At 37.7% G+C, this 19,593-nt stretch overlaps 1 protein-coding gene across 1 annotated transcript in view; it reads left to right on the top strand.

Moving 5' to 3' along the window:
• LOC121517387 (protocadherin-9) overlaps positions 1 to 7,491 on the top strand; it is a 368,076-nt gene extending 360,585 nt beyond the window's left edge. The window contains exon 5 of the mRNA XM_041799137.1: positions 5,574 to 7,491. Coding sequence (XP_041655071.1) covers positions 5,574 to 5,944 — 371 coding nt within the window. The 3' untranslated portion in view covers positions 5,945 to 7,491. The remainder of the gene's footprint in view (positions 1 to 5,573) is intronic.
• The last annotated feature ends 12,102 nt before the right edge of the window (positions 7,492 to 19,593 follow it).

Below are 19,593 nucleotides of genomic sequence, written 5' to 3'. Positions count from 1 at the left end.
ACTAAACTAACACATATGTAGCACCAAGACTCTGTGTAAAGTAGAATAATAAACATGTCCACATTTCACTCCTAATGAGCTAAGTGAATAAAAACACCTCCAAACTGACTCAGAAGGTGTAGCTTATAAAAAGCACAAAAGAGACAGGCAGGAGTCCAAAGAAAAATCTTTTGAAATATTTCAGATGCTAGCCACCAGCCAGTTATCTTTATGAGAAGCAAAGGGACAAATTAGGACAAATGGCTGCTATTTTCTGTTTCGGACAAACACATGAATTCATTACTCTTTGAAGTTTCACATACAAAAGCAGACAGAATCTGTGAGTTCTTTAAAAAGAGAAATAAAACTGACTCATAAGAGGAGAACACTTCAAAAAGCTGAGCTGACATATAATATTCCTGTATTATGAATGCTATTTCAATCATTTAGATTAAACGTGACATCTGAAAGGAAGATCTTCTAGATTGTTAGAGTCACTAGTTATGCATTATTGTCAGACGTGTAGCCAAATGGCTGCAACGATGGCAGTTTGTTGATTCAAATCAATCTTGAATTTGTTTTGGATGTTTTTTTTAATTTTTTTTTTAACAAATTTAAATTGTCACAAAATAATAAGGCATCCACCTAAAACAGAAATCTTGTGTCTTTCCAGAAAACAAAACAAAACAAAAACACAAAACAAAACAAAAACAAACGAAAAAAAAAACAAAAACAAACAAACAAAAAAAAAAACAATGAGGATTACAAAGGTGTATTAGGGCTGATCTAAAACAATTAGATAAATGAATAAAATTGATGTTATTTTCAGGACTCAATTTTTTTAGTTTATTATGACAGAGTCTCCTTAAAGTTGGGATGCTAATGGTAATGTGATTATTCTGGGCTAAAATTACAACATTTCTGTATTTGTCTATGCAAGTAAAAAGTGTAATTTGATTAAAGGCTATCAACTGCAGTACTTTTTCCTTTTCAACAGCTCAATCTTGTCTGATTTTCTTAGACAAAGCAGACTGTTTTCAACCTTATAATCACCAAAATTTGAAGTCTTTTCCATTAGAATTTTTAAAAAATTCTACTAAATTTACAGCACAATACACTCAAAAAATCTGAGTTTCTTGTAAACTCTAGACTTAAAAAAAGAAAAATTGTCAAAAAAATATATGGATCTTCTTTTGTTTGTTTGTTTATAGTGGCCCTAATATGCTGTCATAAACCATGCCTCATTGTTATGATAAATTTTAGCATGGTGGCCCACTGAGAATGTGGTGTCTTTTCACAGGAACAGCCTGAAACAATTAATACAACAAAAACTTTCATTGTTTAATGTAGCCAAGGTAGCAGCATGGTGTTGGTATTCTGCCTTGATAAAATCATGCTGGACCGTTTAGGGGTTCACCAAAAAAGGAACTTCATAGTGTTCAAATTTTTCTGTGATGTCACTGATATATAATATCAATAGACATGGGCCTAGAAAAGATCCCTGGGGTACTCTTAACTGACCACCTTGAGGCCATCTTTACATTGTCTACAACACTTGCTTGAGTCCTATTAGCTGAATTATAATGAATAATATTATGCTGCCCTATCAAGACCAATTACAGTAATTTTGTCATATACCACAAGAAGAGATGCAGGTTACTAAAAGTTAAACACCTGCTGAACCATAAGTTGTAGCCACTTTTTGCTTTTCTTTTTTTTTCCCTCTTGCAGCCTGCCATTGTGCCACTCTAATGACGCTATCCATGTCTTTATAGCCCTTACAGATTCTTTTCAAGTGAGCCTAGAATTGAGGTAACTTTCCTGGACATTTAAAGATCAAATCCATTACAGTAACGTTGACATTGAACATCCTATTATCCATTTTAAAGTAATTTTTCAATCGTTTCTGCTGCTAGGTTAGCATTAACCACCATACCGGTTTCCTACAATGTATTTTAATGGGCTGTGACACGCATTGGTAGGCAATTTTGGCATCACATCATACTTTGCCAAATTGCACAAAACTTTACACAGAGTTCATGCAGGAGACAGCTTGAATTGGAAAGTAGAAGGAGAGGAAGGAAGTGGAAAGAAAGGAGAGTGAGTGAGTCTGTGGTGTGGCCCTCTGTGTCACTACAGACAGGAACCGCTCTGAATAGTGGCACAAAAACAGGCAATACAAAAACTACTTTTTTGTGAATATGTCAATGTTTTGAAGACTTTTTCTGTCACAAAGTGATTATCTTTTAACTTTTTGGTCCCCAAAAGATTGGAGAACAAGTTTGTGCAAAAAAATAAATGTTTGTCATCATTGTTAACTCTGTATCAAATAAAAGAATATTTGAGTTTTCATATCTGTTTAGTTTTTTCAATTTAATGCCACATAACTTTAATGGAAAAAAAAAATCATTTGACATTTTAGAACACGTAATCTTAGTTCAAGTTATAGATTTTGTCCTTTGGAGCCTGAAATTTCCAAGACACATATCCTTTGTAGGTTTTATTGACTTTTAATCTTCCTTTTGCAGAAAATCATTACTTCTTCAAAAGTTCTGCACCCAAAAATAGGGAAATAGTCCTATAGAGAAACTGATGCAAATATGGCTTCTTGATTGCAAAGTTACTTAATATCACTGTGGTATATTGACCTTACTTGAACAGCTGTAGCCTGCCTCTGTCTGTTTACAATGTATCATGTAGGCACTGTAAATTTCTCTAAGGACTTAAATGACAGGGCTCAAAGAGAGCTCATTCACTCTTTTATCCTTCTAGATCTATAGCGCCCAATGCTTTCCAGCTCCCGAAAGCTCAGCTCATTCATTTTTCACTGAATCCAGAGAGCTCAACTCAAATGACCCACACTTTTTGTGTGAGATGGAGGGTGCCAGGGAGCAGAGGGAACCGGCTGATGCAAGTTTAGATTATTTAAGTTGTCTTCCGTATTGGAAATAGGTCATGCAAGGGGTTTGAAAGTTGGCAAATCCAGACATTTCAAACCAGCTGTTATAATTGGATATAAAACATGTAAGTGGTGACTAATTTGCCACCATTTTTTCCTGTTTTAATTTTTTCAGCAGCGATGTCAAGGGCACTTTTTGGTACCATCATAGTCTTTCTTTACGCCATTACTGGAAGCCAATTCCTTCATATCCTGGATCAGTGGATTCATGTTTTTCAAGTAAATTTAGCCCTTTTCTTTTGTTTGTGACAGCTGAAATCATTACAACACATCTGACGTGTTCAGCTGTCCTGTTTGTTTAAGACTGCCCACTGTATATTCTGTTCCAAGCTGTCAGTAACATAACCTGGTACAGTCTTGACTTGTTGCAGCCCTCTGTGAGCTTTCAGCATGATGCGTGTTCAGAGATGCTCCTCTTCATAGCACAGCTGTAAAGCATGGTTATTTGAGTTCCTGTCAGCCTTCTGTCAGCTTGAGCTGGCCTGGTCATTCCCCTCTGACCTCCCTCATTAACAAGGTTGTTTCACCCACAGAACAGCCGCTCGCTGAATGTTGATTCTCGCATCATTCTCTGTAAACTCTGGGGACTGTTGTGCACAAAAAATCCCAGGAGATCAACAGTCGGTGATATGCTCAAACCACCCGGTCTGGCAGCACATTCAGCAACTGTCAAAGTTGCTCTGTTGCTTTCTAATTTTTATGTTTGCTGTGAACAACAGCAGAGCATGTTGACTATATCTGGTTTCTCAAGTGCATTGGAGATTTTAGACCCTTTTTGGCACCCTTACAGAATAACAAGGGCATGGCCAACCACATTTTAAAGATCTGACAGTATTTGGTAAATATTCTCTTATTACCTAGCTATTTTTTGTAACGTATAGTTATGTATAATGTATAATCAGCACTATGTCAAACTTACAAGACATAAATCATGTCTGAAAAAGGCTACTCCCTTGGATGTGGAAGGAAAGTTGCCTAATCTTATCAGATTAATGCTGAGTAAAATTATTTACATATCTGTTTTGGATTTAGCTGAGCACAGTGATTAAAAACATTCCAGAAAATAAGGAAAAAGGTACTGAAATAAATTATTCTTATCTAAAAATTGTCTGTAATAATGTTGGCATGAGCCTGTTTATTCACTTGCACTGAACACTTGCATGTTGCTATGTCTTCAGGAGCCCAGCACCCCTCAAGTTTTGATTCTGAAATTGAAGGAGCTGAGCTGTGTGCCATCTTCACTTGCCATCTTATTGTTATTGTTTGAAATGGGAGCCCTCTGGAGTTTACATACTGTGTGTTTAAGTATTTACTAATGCTTTATAGATGCTGAAAATGTGTAATTATCATAAACTGTTATTATAGATACAGGACTAACCTTGCAAAACAGATAGATTTGCCAGACTCCATCTCTGTCATCAGGCAAACTCATCTTGAAAAGCTCCTATCCACAACATTTGTACCGAACTGTTCAGACCAATCAGCATCATTTGAGGAGAACAAGGCGGTAGCTATGGGTAGGATTAAGGGGTCAGTGGTTGTATACAATGGCTGCTAGTGGAGTGATTACCATGGACTTGGCCGCAGCGGCAGTTTTGTCAGAACTCGACAACTCTTTTTTTTTTTTTAAATAAGGGCTGAGAGCCACACTTAAAGCTTTTCATGACAGAAAATGTTTTCACTCTTCTCCCAGCCTGCTACAGCATGGGTTTGCGATCACTGCGGTTGAGGTTGGCCAGTGTATCCAAAGGCTGCAGTGGCAGTAGCTGTTAGCTCGGATGTAGCTGTAGGAAGACATCAGTTTAATTGGAACTGGTCCACATTTCTTTTTAAAACAAGAGTCACACTGAAAGCTTCTCTTGGTAGAGATGTTTTCGCAAACTGCCTTTGCATTAACAATCTATGGCAGCTGTAGCCTGTCAACTCGATAGTAGCGCATGTGTGTGGAATATGATTTTATCTTATCACTCTGATTGGCCCATCATGAATGCGACAGACAGATCACCTTCAGAAAATATTTGAAAACTTGTGCCCTTCCCAAATGCTTTCAATGGAAGCTTTACCAGATAACATGAAATAGCCTACATTCATGCAATGGATATTTGAGACAGTCTATCTGGTGTGTCAGGTTAGTGCAGGACACCTAGCTGTCTGGTCTATCTGGATATATGGCAATGGTAAATGGACTTGAGCTTGTATAGCACTTCTGTATTAGTCTAACATGCCTTTGCACCACAGGTGGCATATACCTATTGACATCCATTTACTTCACATTCATACACTGATGCCAGAGTTTGCAATCCATCAGTATGAGCTAATTCCATCTATATGCATCCATAACCATTTACACACCACCGACGAAGCAGTGGGAGCAAAGTGGGGTTAGATGTCTTGTGACTGCTGGAGGTAGGGATCAATCCCACAACCTCACAGTTATGAGATGACTTACCCAACCCACTGAGCCACAGTCACCCAAGTTTTGTATTAGGTTTTATGAGTTGTATTCATTTTGCAGTGTGCTCCAAACTCCAGTTTCAGTCATATTCTATAAAGACTGTGACCAACAGTGAGGTGTATTAGCTACCTCTCTACAAATACGCAGTATAGTAACCTGTTTTCTCTTTCTCTTCTTCAGATGGACCCCTGGGACCTCGTGGCCTAGTGGAAGCTACAGAGATGTGCACACAGGAATGCCTAGTCCTGGGACATTCAGATAACTGCTGGATGCCACCGACATTGGGATCATACCAGCAGCCTAAATCACCCTTGTCTGGCTTTGGGTCTCAGAGGGAGTGGGGTCCCAAGGACAAACTCCTCAATGGACACACTCTGACCAGAACCTGGAAAAACGACAACGGGCGGTCGGAGCACTTTGGCGACAGGAAGCAGTTTGGGAGCGGAGAGGGACACTTCACCAGCGGTGGTATGGCTGATATTCCACTGGTGAGTCTGAAGTCGTGCCAGCCGGCCTCCTGCCCAGACAGCCCAAAGGACCAGCAGCTATAAGACGGACTTTTTCCCTCTGTGCTGTGAAATGTCCACAGCAAACAGACAAGGCTGCTCACCTGAGCTCCTCTCCTCTTTTATTGTTTCCTTTCGATTTTCATCTCTTCTCACTTAAGTTAAAGCTTCTGCAGTCTGCTAGCCACATGTACTATGTAGGCCACAAAACTATAGTGCTTCTGCTGTGTTCTCTACAATTCAACTTTACTATCGCTCTAGAGGAAACCTCTTTTTTATGAACTTCAATGGATTTCTTCTGTAAGACATTTTCTGTCCACTTCATGTGTGATTTGGACATGCCGAGAAAGGAAACGGAGAAAAACAAAAGAAATTACAAGAAAAAAATATATACCATGGCTGACCAGTATATACCAGTATTTGTGGCGTGGTTGTTATTGAGTTGTTCAGGACTATATTAATCGACACAATCAAAGAAAATGGAGTTACATTTCAGAAAGTGTTGATCTATTAACACTGTTAGTGGACACTTGTTTATTCTGTCATTGTCTGTGTGTTTGTAAATAAGACTTATTAACCACTATCATGTACCCGTAATAACCACAGTGCATAGGACAGATCTTGGTGGTGTCATCATTACGACTTGTCTTAATGTTTTGGGATCCCACCTGGATGAAGATGTCTAATTTGGCATTATGTACAACAAGAAAACATTTAACACAGTCCTTTAAAACCCCTATGGTTGATTTTGAATCAAATTTCCATCCTGTTATATACTCAATGTTGCCCATATTCATGATAATTTTCTTCAAATACTGCAAAACCACAGGCAAACCTTTTTTTAAAAGAAGACATTTTGTATGAAGGATGTCAGTGCTCAATATGTGCATTATAAAAATGACAAGCTCTGAAAGCTCTCCTCTATAAACTGATTTTGAAAGTGTTCAGTACAATTAAATAGCAATATATTTGTAAATGGCTAAATGTTTTATCTAACGTTGATCTTATTATTGTATAGATTTTACTCAAATTGTGATTTAACTGAGTGCAATCCCTCAGTTTGACCTGCAATTTCTTGACATGTGTATATATGATTTCCACACAGGCTTTGATTTTCCATGTAAGAAAACACAGATGAAGATAACTCTTAAATCACTGTGCCTTCATGATATCCCTCAAACACTGAATAGTGCTTCTTTCAATGACATGAACATGTTGGCTACAGAGAGAATCCTATCTGATAATCAAATGCCTTACGCATTGAATATTTGCCAAATTAAGCAACAAAAATCACACAAATCATTGAGTGCAAAATCAAGCTGTTGAAGCTAAAGTCAATCACAAAGGCATGTGCAGATAATGGATCAACGATGAACGATCATGTGTCATTCCACTGTCTGAAAAGGTTTGTTTTAATCCACAGCATGGAAGGCAAATTACACAATGGAAAAAGCATGCTAAAAGATATAGCTTTTGAAAATTAACTTGATCATTTTTGTGTCATTTTACTTTGTTGGAATAGAGTTGATTTGTGCATTAAGGAAACATTTGGTTTGTAAAGCACTTTCATATTTATGTCACAATATAAAGAAGTTAAATGGGATGGAGTGATTTGCTTACTGCAGTATGTTTGTCAGTTGTGAGGGTGTTTGACATCACAGATACTGAAACAGTTAATCCTTGTTCCTACTCTACAGGTATACAGCTACTGCAATAAATGTTTTAATTATGTGTATGCTTAATTTGTGTACGGGATCATCAAACCATGACTTCTGTGTCTATTTTGTGGAAATTTATGAACCCATCCACCAGAATTGTTTTGAAATAAGCCAGTATAATAGCCAGTAGGGGTGTAGCAGTATTTGTATTCATCCTGAACCCTCATGGCTCATGGTCGTGGTTCTGTGCACACTGTCCCACGACAAATACGTCAGATATCTTTCCACAGTCTGGTTTGAATGGAGGAAAAAAAAGCATTTATAGATGACAGTATATAGGTGGCAGTAATGCTTGTAACTGTTAGCCAACTGCTTATAAACCACCAATGAAGAAGATGAAGAAGCAGGCACACAAGACACACAAAGAAGAAACTTCTAAAGGTGTAATAGCAGAGGAGAGGCGAGACTTAGGCCCATCTGCTTCTTCTTCCTCTTGCGAATTTCTCCGCTCTGTTTTTAAAAAAGCCTCTGGATGTAAAAGCAGAACAGGTCAAGAATATAAGTGATGCCAATACATTTTAAAGGCCATACATTGATGTGCAAGTTTGTATTTAGACTCCATCAAAACATCCCATCGTGTTTACATGAGCTGTTTTGAGGTCCTTCGCTGGTAATATAAGGCATAATTTTGCACGAATAATCGACACTTTTACCTTTATATATCCGCCATAACCTTTAATACACTGTTTTTAAACAAATATGTGATGGCGTCACAGCACATTACAGATGGCCTAGCAGTTAAGCCACGCCCCATGATGCAGACAGCCCAGGTTCAAGTCCAGCCTGTGGGTCCTTTCCGACATCTCTCTCCTCACTGTATCAGATTCAATCTATGGCCCTCTTCTCTGGAAATAAAAACATAAAAGCCCCCCCACCCACCCCGTAAAAGATATATAGAAAGGCTCTAAAATTTTAGACTTTTCATTTCTGTGCTACTTTTTATTTAGCACCTTTTTCATTTTTTCATGTTTAATATTCCACAGTCTGTACCAACTATCACAGGAAGTTTTCACAGTAGAAGGATCAAACTGCAAGCTACAGTACTATCAGCTTAAAAATAAATAATACAATAAAATAAAAAATAAAATAGAATAACAAGTGATGAAAATCAAGAATTAGGCCTATAAATCTGGGACTTTAATTTACTTTTTTAATGATAAACTGAACCCGTACCAAACTGTGACCCAAAAACCAAGCTGTACTGTTACACCCCTACAAAACAGTAATCTGTTTCTAGGGAATGGTAACTTTAACATAGATTTTTACTTCCATTTCTTACAGACAGACAGAAAACAGCATTTTAATATATTTAGGATGAGAAAGAGATATTTTTATGTGGAAAATTGGCATTTTAAAACGTGTTTTTTTAATATGTATTGCCATTATTTTGATTTACTTTCATGTGCATAAGTTTTAGGTGGATAAGGCACTAAGGATTCACTGTGGGACCTGATGTGCCACATCCCGGGGCCAGGGGTGGGGAGGTTGGGAGGGGCAGAATTAAGCTCAATACATGTTGATACACACGTGTGTCGCTCAGCAGCCAAGGTCAAGCACAACAGCACTCTTCTCTCCTGGCCTTTTCATTGCTGGAGACCGTTGGTGGGTTTTGGCCCCTCGCATGGCCGGGGGTGTGCGGCAACTCTACTTCCCGCCCGGATGGTACCCTAGGTTGTGCTTACTTACCACATCCACCCATTATTTGCCGTAAAGATGTGGACTTTGCTTTAATTTTTTTATGGGTTATTTTCTCATAATGTGGCGACATCTAGAGCACAACTGGGGTTGTGTCAGTCCTTCTTTCTCCCCAATGGGGCCCTCGGGTGGCTTACTCACTACATCTACGCCTTATTGTAGCCTCCAATTTTGACCCAAACGTGCCTGAAAGTTCTGCACAGTACAATACATGTTATGTATTTTAAAAAGACATGGTGCTACCCCAAAGTATAATACTGTAATATACCAAATAATCGCCGGGTCCCAATTAACCGCTGGGTGTGGCAGTACATTTTGACAAATAAACGCCTGTTCCAAATAAACGCCGGGTGTAATTTATTTAAAGCTCCGATATGTGACTGAGAAGAGATGAAAACTGCATAGAATTAACTCTCAACTCCCCCTCCATCCCTGCTGAATTGCATTCTGACGGTGGTAAAGCACTCATGGAGTGATTTTGCTCTGCTTTTCCGCTAAAAACAATGGCCGAATCACAGGCAAGAAAACACTTCATCTCATCATGAACAAATTATACACAGGACCGAACACCGCCGTAATTCCGCCATTGAATCAACTTCTCACTGAGCTGAGATACGGAAGCTACAGCAGCCAATAGGAACACTCCCTCTGACCTGAGCCTGATTGGCTGCGAGTACTAGCCTCCTCATTGGCTGGGGCACCCCTGTCCCTTGCTGGTTTTCTCAAGTGAGATAGCAGCGCCATGCCCCGGTGCAGTGAAAAAAATAAAAAGTACGACATTAACTTTAAACTGTCTGTTGTCAGCTTTGTGTTTGTTTAGTTCTTTACCAGTATTTAAAGTGTTTAGAGAGTGTTGAGTTGACAGAAGAAGACAAAAGTATAACTACGGTACTGTAATCTTGTCTTAAAAATGTAAAGGTGATATTCATACTGGTGTAAATAAATAGTTTGATTAAATTTACCATATTTTTCCAATTTTTGCTACGCAAGATATTTGTGAGAAAGGAATCAAACACCTGTTCCAAATAACCGCCTGGTCCCAAGTAAACGCCTGGTCTGCTTAGTGATTGAGACAAACACCCCAGCTATTATTTGGTAATACAAATACGGTAATAATAATTATAATAATCACCATCATCATTATCATTATTAATTTTATTATTGTTATTATTATGTTCTCCAACTGTTACTTCAACTTTGGAGTAAATAACCCAACATTTTAAAGCAAATTCTGTCCTAAATGTCTTCTACAGTCTTCCAAAAATGTACAAATTAGCTATACAAAGTTGCATTAAAATGACAGGGAAACTCCCCGAAGCTTTTGCAAAAATTCTACTTAAAAATTAAAAGTAAATTTCCCAAAAGTACAAATACATTTCCCAAATTTTATGAAAATGCAAAAAGGTTTACAAACAAATACATAGCAAATCAATTCCAAATTTCCAAACTAATTTCACACATTCCCAGGAAAATGTCCAAAATTTCCCCCAGAACATATCCCCAATATTGTTGTGAAAATACTTGAAAATTTCCAAAAATATTAAAACAAATTCCCTTAAATGTCCACAAAAAATCTTAAAAAGTCACAATGATTTCTTCCAACATTTAAAGTACATTACTGATTTATTGGACATTCTGAACAACTATTAAAGAAATTGAAATATCAAAAATGATTACCATGTTTAGGAAAGCCAAGATGTAATGTCCTCATGTGTACATGCTGGGTCTCAGGAGGTTACACACAGTCTTCACAATGCAAAGCTTCATTTCTTATAACTTAATCATTACAAACATTTTGTCTGCAGTAGTTGGACATAGTTTTCCACAGATGTAAATTGATATCACAGCATTGTTTTGATCATCAGCTTGCAGGGAAACAGCAGTGAATTTGCCTGCTACCACTGGCCAGTAATGAAGGGCCAAGCACCCGGCATGACTGGCAAAGTAATTATATTTTGCTTTATTCTTTCAGGTTTCTCTTTCTGGCTGTAACCTCATTTGATATATTTATCAGCTGTCGCCCAATGGACCTGCTTAAATTCTTATTTGCCATGCTAGCTATCGACTTGGGCAAGAATAGTTTCTGAGAAGCTTCAAAGCTAATTGCCTTGGAAGTGAGAGGGGAAGTAAATTAGTGTCACGCCACAACCAAGAAAAAAGGTTCCCAATCGCATTTCCTTTTTCTATGGCTTTGAGAATATTTCTTTTTCAGGGAAGACTTCATGCACAAAAGTGGAACAGAGTGAATGTTCAGTGGGGAATCAGTCACAGGGACGGCATGCACTTCACACAGAAGAAGAGAAAACTATCCACAAAGATACAGTAGACAGAAGCAGCACCATCTACATATTTTGAAGCCCATATTTGAAGATAATAACAGTGCTAATTAATGTTCGCCAGCTCCAAGACTTCAGTTCGATTCATCCAGTAAATACAGGAGAATTCTGTTTGGATTTCAACCAGTCAAACAGACCCTGCGGCCTCGAGAGCCTAAATAACTTCAGCCAGAAGGGATTCCTGTTGGCTCACTGGAAGAGGAGCACTGTGGGAGGCCAAGATCTAAAAGTGGTTACAGTTGGGTTTTAAAAAGACCAAGTTTCTCTGTAGATTGCAGTCAAAAGAAGGTAAGAGCTGTGAAGCCTAGAGCTATGTAACCGAAGCTGTCTTCCTCTATGACCAGATACTGCACTTCTACCTTCTCTCACCAACATATAGGATGCGAAAAAAGATAAAGGGATTGATAATTTTGGGTGCAAATGCTTAAGATAAAAACCCAACATGCTGTTGAATAAGGAGAGAAAAAAAATGCATTACAACTATTCTGTCCCTGTGTTTTTATTCTAGTAAAACTCATCCAGGATTTTGCAAGTTTAAGTCACAGTAAAGCTCTTTTTATAGGAGTACTCTGGAGTGACTGCACAGCCTTAAAAAGATGTCTTTGTGCACACTTAGTAAGCCTCCCAGACACTGTTAGAGATGAGGCTCTGGACTATGCATCTTTGTTTAAAGCTGTACCCTAATGGTCTCAATTTAAATAAACAGCAGAACAATATATTAATATTAATATAGATGCCCCAAGGAAGGGGAGGCTGGCCAAATGAAACATGAAGGTCAGTGGAAAGATGACGAGAGAACATGAACTGTCATGCAATACCCAAAGCAATAACTATGACAGATTAAGAGTCTGTCAAGGGGAAGTTGTACCTTGGCCAGCTCCTCTTACTCCGACCTTATATCCTAATCGGAATCATTTGAATTATTGCATTCCTCGCGTTCCCTGTGATACTGCAGGTCAAAACAGTCGAGTGGATGCTGAAGGCTGAACCTCCAAGAATTTCTGCTTGAAAAAAAAAAAAAAAAAACTTTCACAAGTAAGAGTCTGCAGCCATGGCTCTAAAAAGCTTAAGTAAATTACCAAAGAATTATGTAAGATTAAAGTAATTCTCCACCAATAAAAGCTTGGTTGTTTTAAGAAATATTTGGATTTAAATAATGACCATGAATCCATAAATCCTTATGAATAGAGAGAGTATTGAAGGGCCCTGACTTCAAATGCCCAGCCACCTTTAGTGGGCACCTTTTTTGTACCAGGATTCAAGAACAGCCAGCAGAACCCTGACTGAGGATTTAAGACTAATTGGCAAACTGCAACACAGAAAATCTCACCCAGAGCAAAACCATGAAGTCCTTAAAACATAATCTTAAAATCAGTTCTTAAACTCACTGGCAAGTGAAGACAAGGCTGATACAATTTTGCCTTTTATTATTTGTAAAAAGCTAAGCAGCTGCTCTTGTTCTAGCTGAAGGTGTATGGATTTTTATGAACTACTGAGGGACAGGGATTGAGATTTCCTCATGCCCTTCAGGTGATAAAAAAAAGACTTTTTCTTTTTTTTAAGATTATTTTTGGGGGCTGTTCTGCCTTTATTCTGATAGGACAGCTAAAGAGGGACAGGAAACTTGGGGAGAGAGAATGGGGGAAGACATACACCGAACATACCAAGACCAGAAATCCATCCAACAACCAGAGTGATGGGGACTAAAGCCTCTTTATATGGGTACCTGAGCTAAACCAGCACCCCAAATTCTGAATTTTTATCAAACTTTTTTTTTGCCTCAAATATTTTATACTATCTGTTGTCAGGGTCTGACAATTGTTCATAGAGACAGGCCTGCCCACAAAATCGGCTGGGCTAGTGAAAATCCAAGAGAATGGGCCATTAACAAATTTCTTGCAACATCTATTTGCAACATTTTGCCTGCTTTAGTAGCCCTTTGCCTTTTTTCCACATTTTGTTGATTTTTGCCACTTTTTACTGCTTTTCAACCATTTTTTTTGCCACATTTTTGAATATTTGTACCACTTTTAACCTGTTTTTGCCCTTTTTCATCCATTTCTGTCACATTTCTTGTATCACTTTTTGCGCCCTTATTTGGCCATTTCATCAAAATCTTTTTGCAACTTTTTGCAATCTTTCTCCACTTTTTTCTATTTTTGACAGTTTTGTCTTTTTGAAACTTTTTGCTCTTTTCACCCATTTGTCATTTTTATCCACTTTTTGCACATATTTGCAATTATTTTACCTGTTGGTTTTTTACCCTTTATTTACCCATTTTGAACTTTTTTTTTTTTTCAATTTTTTTGCCTGCTTTTCAAGTATTTTTTGCCCATTTCTTTTTTGCCCAACATGTTTTTGCACATTTTTGTCTACTTTAACTGGTTTCTGACACTTTTTGTCCTGGTTTTGCGAATGTTTGCTGCATTTAACCCATTTTTCAGCTTTTCACCCATTATTGTGCTGCTTGCTGCCCGTTTCTTGCCACTTTTTGTCAATTTTTTGCCACCTTTGGCCCATTTTTCCCATTTACACCACCTTTTGATATTTTTCCAATTTTTAACCCATTTTTGCATTTTGTTGCCAATTTTTGGCCCCTTTTGCCCTTTTTAGCTACTTTTAACCAATTTATGCCATTTTTTAAAAACTATTTTAACCCATCTTTGACATGTTACACCCATTTTTTTTTCTTTTCACAATTATTCAATTATTTGCTTTTATTTTCTGGCATCCTGACATTTGTGTACATCAGTCTATCTATGAAGTCTTGCATTACTTTCCCAATAGTTCAGTGAGTCCATACTCATTGTTAACATAACTGATAAAAAGGTAATTATTTTTTAATAAAACAAAAAAGGTAATGTTGTACAAAAGCATAAATAATTTACATTCATGTTTAATTGCTTTGATAGGAGTGTTTTTTATTCAGGTTAAAATATGGTTTAGCCTCACTTTACAATTGCCCATGATTTTGCTCATCTTCATGGCCGAAAGCTCTCCCCTTTATCCCCCCTTACAGGCAGCCTTGCATAGAGAACAACAATTTTCTTCCAGTCCAAGGATATCTTTTTTTAAGGACAACTAAACTCAGCAGCACAGCTAACCATAAGGGGGGACAAAGGGGAACCTGAGATAAGAGAAATGGTCAATCCTAAATTAAAGCAATGAAAAAGGAATATTACTTTTAATATAAATATTTATCATAACCTCTTAAAGCAACAAAATCACACATTTATTCATGGTTGCTTCTGTGGCATTTATTATAGAATGGTATGAACCATTATTCATTTAGCTGTTGGACTTGCCCTATTAATTCTCGCACAAAAGTTGGGCTCTTAGAAAAGACAGAAATTGGAAAGAGGTAGCTTGCTAAGCAATTTGAACCCATTAATAGCCAGTTAACAAACCCCAAAAGCTGATTGAGGCCAGTGCTAGTGCTACTTATTGTGAGTGAATGGATTTTTACTGAATCATATATGACCACCAATTTCCAGATACAATAGCTGCGCCTTGATCAGCCTGCAATACTATAGAGTTAATCGCTTCCTCTCTAGTCAATCGGAACAGTTCCACTTCCAGCTCTGGCATGTCATAGAAGTGCCACTCCTCTCCATTTCGTTGAAGATACACTGGCAGGTCTATTTTCATCACGGGCCGCTGCCAAACTACACTAACCCTCATAAAGCAAATCGACCCAAACAGCTGGGAAAAACTTGCAAACTATCCAGTCAACTTCAAAATACAGCACAATGACTCTTAATCAGAAATTGTCACTATATCAACATCACGTCTCATCCTGCAGGACAAGTAAAAGTCATCGGGAGGTCAATGGATCAAAGAGCTACAAGGATGCCATTGACAAAGGTAAAAGTTAACTTTTGAGGTGAAAAACCATTACCATTATAAACATTACTTCATAATTTTCTCACCCATGGTGAAAGCAGTAAAATCATGGAATCATGTCAAGATGAACGGCAAATCAACCCTGAACAGGCAAAATAATCCACTGTAAACATACTTTTCATGTGTGAATGATCTCTGCCCTCCTGTCTAGGGGCGCTTTGGACATGTGTGAGAGGTCACTCACCTTCGGTCAGAGCAAAACCACGGCGCTGCCAATACAGTGAAACCGATGTATGTGGAAATTACTTACTAGGGAGGGCTCCTGATGGACTTTTTAATGGCCCAGCCTTTTTTTTTTTTTTTTTTTTTTTGTGGTTGGACCTGGTCAGCTGTGAAACAACCGATCTATCAGGCCAAGAATAAAATGGAGCATAAAAAAACAAGAGGATAAATTACTAGAAGCCAAGTAGACAATGACCCAATGAAACCATTTAAAAAAAAAATTCACTGAAACACATGAATAAGTTTCTAAAACTGAACTGACCTTGGAGGTATAAAGATCAATTTTTAATATTTTGTCAAGTTTTAAACAACTTCACTTTTATCATACATTTTTAGCATTTTTCTCCTTTCTGACATTAACTATATGGTGTTTGCCATCAGTTTTAGGGTGAGTTTAGTGTATTTTTAGTTGTCAGAGATGAAAAATGTAAAAGAGCAAGAGGGGACTGAGGAAATAGCCTTGGGGAACACCAAGCGTCTGGCCTGTAGGGGGAGAAAGTGCTCAGTTAAAAATAAAAGATAATATTCGGTCCAGAGATATATCTTTGATGCAAAACAACTTTTAAGGTGTTATAGAATGTTCAACTTTGTAAAATCCTAGGCTAACTGTAACAAAAACGGATAAATACATAAATAATCTAGCTGGTTTACTGCACTTTGCTTTGGCATTTATAGAAATCTGATGTATAAAGTTGTATTAAATGCTTAAAAGTTACGATTAAGAACAATAAATAATCAAGTAGTTAATGTCTTACATCTACCAAATAATGACTATTAAAATTTTGTAACAGTTTGCACTTTACTGTAATTATTACTGTACTGTATTTTGGACAAATGCTGAAGATATGCACTATTTTCCTTCCAGGCAAATTGAGTTTTGTGTGTTTTAAGTTTTCAGAGTTGCAAAATTGAAAGAACAAGAGGAGATCAAGGACAGAGCCTTGAGGAGCACCAAAAGTTTGTCAAGCTAAAAAGGGGGAAGAAGTTTTCTGTTTGATAAATAAGATAATATTTATTCTAGAGATAAATCTGTGATTGTAAAAAAATAACTTTTAAGATGATCAAATGTTATTATGAATAAATATATTAACAACCATGCTAATTTACAGCATGGTCGCTCTGACACATATTCACACCTGATGTATAAAGTTGTATTAAATGTATATAACCAAGAACAATTGATAATCACTTATTAAATGTCTTATATCCCATATGTCCTATATCTTATAAAGAAGTTGAAATCTTGTAACACTTTGCACTTTACTGTAATTATTATTGTATGTTAAAATATGCTCAAGCTATTCCTCTTTTTTTTTTTTTTTTTTCACTTTCAGGTAAATTGAGTATGAAACATGTCTTCCATGGGTTTAGATCATTTCTCCCCCAAACCTTTAGATATGAAATCATAATAATTAGATTGATTGAGTCCAAAAGGTTTTAAAGCCAACCCCTGCCAGACTGGAGGTGGTGACGGACAATGGCACAATTGGATTAGAGGACCTCTGCACTAGAAATGAAATATAATGGGCCTGTAAGAGCAAAGTCGGAGTCATCACGGAGAAAGGTCTCGCTACAGAGGCAGACAGAGAGTACGGGGGAGTGTTCGCCGCTGACATAAGAGTCCACTATACTGAATCACCGGCGAGCCAATACACATAGGGGCCAAGAGTTACAGCCACAATGAAAGCGACAAAGCTCTTTGCTCTGACTGGATGTGTCAGTGGCCACCTCTACATTGAAGAACACGCTGTCAAGGGAGAGACTCGGCTAGGCAATAGGGCATCGTAGGCTTGGTGGTTGGTCTTCTAGGTGTCTGCTTCAGTTGACAGATGTGTAGAGAGAGAGAGGTCGGACTGGTCAGTGGTAGTGAACCCTGCCAGGTGGACATGTAATGATTTAAATATCCCATCATTGTACTTTTAGGCATTAGAGGCACACTTTACTTCCAGGACTTTCAATGGCATTGTGTTTATTTTGGCTAATGCCGTTTTTAGTAATGTGTGGTCTTTTGCCAGATGTTAAAATAAGTTATTTTTAAATGACTGACAGATTATATTTTCCTTTGTAACTGGTACATTGAAAATTGACCACTTTGACCATTAGTGAGCCTGTAGGTGGAGATGTGGCATCAAAAGATGTTTTTCTTTCCATCTAAAGCAAAGATAGATATTTTTCTGAGAAACATTGCCCAAAAAAATGCCATCTCTCCTGTAAATCTCAAACCCCCCGAGTGAACAGAATGAAATCTAGTGCTTTTTTTTTTTAAATGTGAAGAAAAGGAGTATGGTGCTTTGCATCAACAAGCCTTTGACAGCTGTGAGTCCACAGAAGTCAAAGCCAAACATTTCAAAAACAGATATGAATAGTGGAAATACATAACTCTCTCAGAAGCTGACAAGCTCTGTTGAGTGAGAAAAGACGACAGAAATCAAAAAACAGTGCAACTGATGTCCTTAGATTTCTATGGTGATTAATGAAACTTAGCGTTAGTTCATGCAGGACACAATCACAGCTTTCTCTCAACACAGCAGCATAGTGTATTTAAATATGACATTCTTCTCATTCATCCTACTTGCATTAGTGCTGATGCACCACACTGCTGCTGCTGACAAAACTAAAATAAAGATGATAAACCTTGTTGCACCCTCATATTGAGATTCATGCTACTATGGATTAATAGATTTTGAATTAATTTTATTGTATTAAGTATGTAGGCTATTGCCATTGATATATCTATCCATATGGGGGTATCTAGCTATGCAAGACCTGGAAAATCAAAGCATGCTGCTTAACTAACTCAGGGAGCATCTTTTGAGCAAAGCATTCTCCGCCAAGTAAAACTGTCTATCCATCTGCAATAAAATGGTAAAATGTATGACGAGAGTGTTCCTGAATGAACTAAGGTTAGTATGGGAGAAACAAGCTATTTCAAGGGCCTGGTGCAATGCAGTGGGAATCCTGTGGTTAGCTTGGTGAAAGCATATTTCAGAAACATTAGGACGTGCACTATCCCCATTGGCATTGGCATTGGCAGTCATTAGAGCTTCCAAATGGGAGGTAGGTGGAGAGAGACGGAAGGGTGAAATGTGTTTCCCACCAGTCAGGGCTTACATGGATGACATGATACTGGTGACCACAACAGGGCTATGTACAAGAATGCAAGACAATATAAATAAGAAGTTCAAGCCTAATAAGTCCAGAAGCATCTCAGTATCCATAGAGAAGAGAGCTGAGAGGAAGCTTTTTGTAGATCAGGAAGATCAGGCCAGTAATGAGCCTAGAGAGGTGGTACATGGCAGACCTAAGTGACAGAGAACAAGTAGAGCAGCCGTGAATTTATAATTAGTAACCTTGGGCTTTAACACCTGATTTGTACCTCTGAATCTATGCTGTTGTACACTCTATAGATTTGCCCTGTACCTATGCAGCAACCTATGTACACAGCCTGATGCTCATGTCCCTAAAAGTTAAAAAAAAGAAAAAAAAGAAAACAGACCACAAGCCCAGTGATTGGTCTACTGAGTTGCATGGTAATTCCTGCATTTAAATGTTTTTTGTATCACCATAAATTCCTCTAGCATCCCATCTACTTGATTTTCATTTTTTTCATTTTTTTCAATCTAATCAACTGTTGCTTAATGTATATCAGCTCTATAATACGTTCAGTTTCCATTGCCATAGTTTCCCAACAAGCAAGGGATGTGGTGAAGCTGGAGATAAAAGTGAAATCAGCATAAGCATTGCAGAGCTAGGTAGACATACCAGTGCAAAATTTGTTGTGCTCATGATGATGTAGGCATAGCTACAGTGCTTTTATTTC

The sequence above is a fragment of the Cheilinus undulatus genome, linkage group 1 (assembly GCF_018320785.1).
Source record: "Cheilinus undulatus linkage group 1, ASM1832078v1, whole genome shotgun sequence".
Taxonomy (NCBI): Eukaryota; Metazoa; Chordata; class Actinopteri; order Labriformes; family Labridae; genus Cheilinus; species Cheilinus undulatus.
The sequence above is the reverse complement of the archived record's forward strand: the minus strand, read 5'-3'. Positions and strand labels throughout refer to the sequence as shown.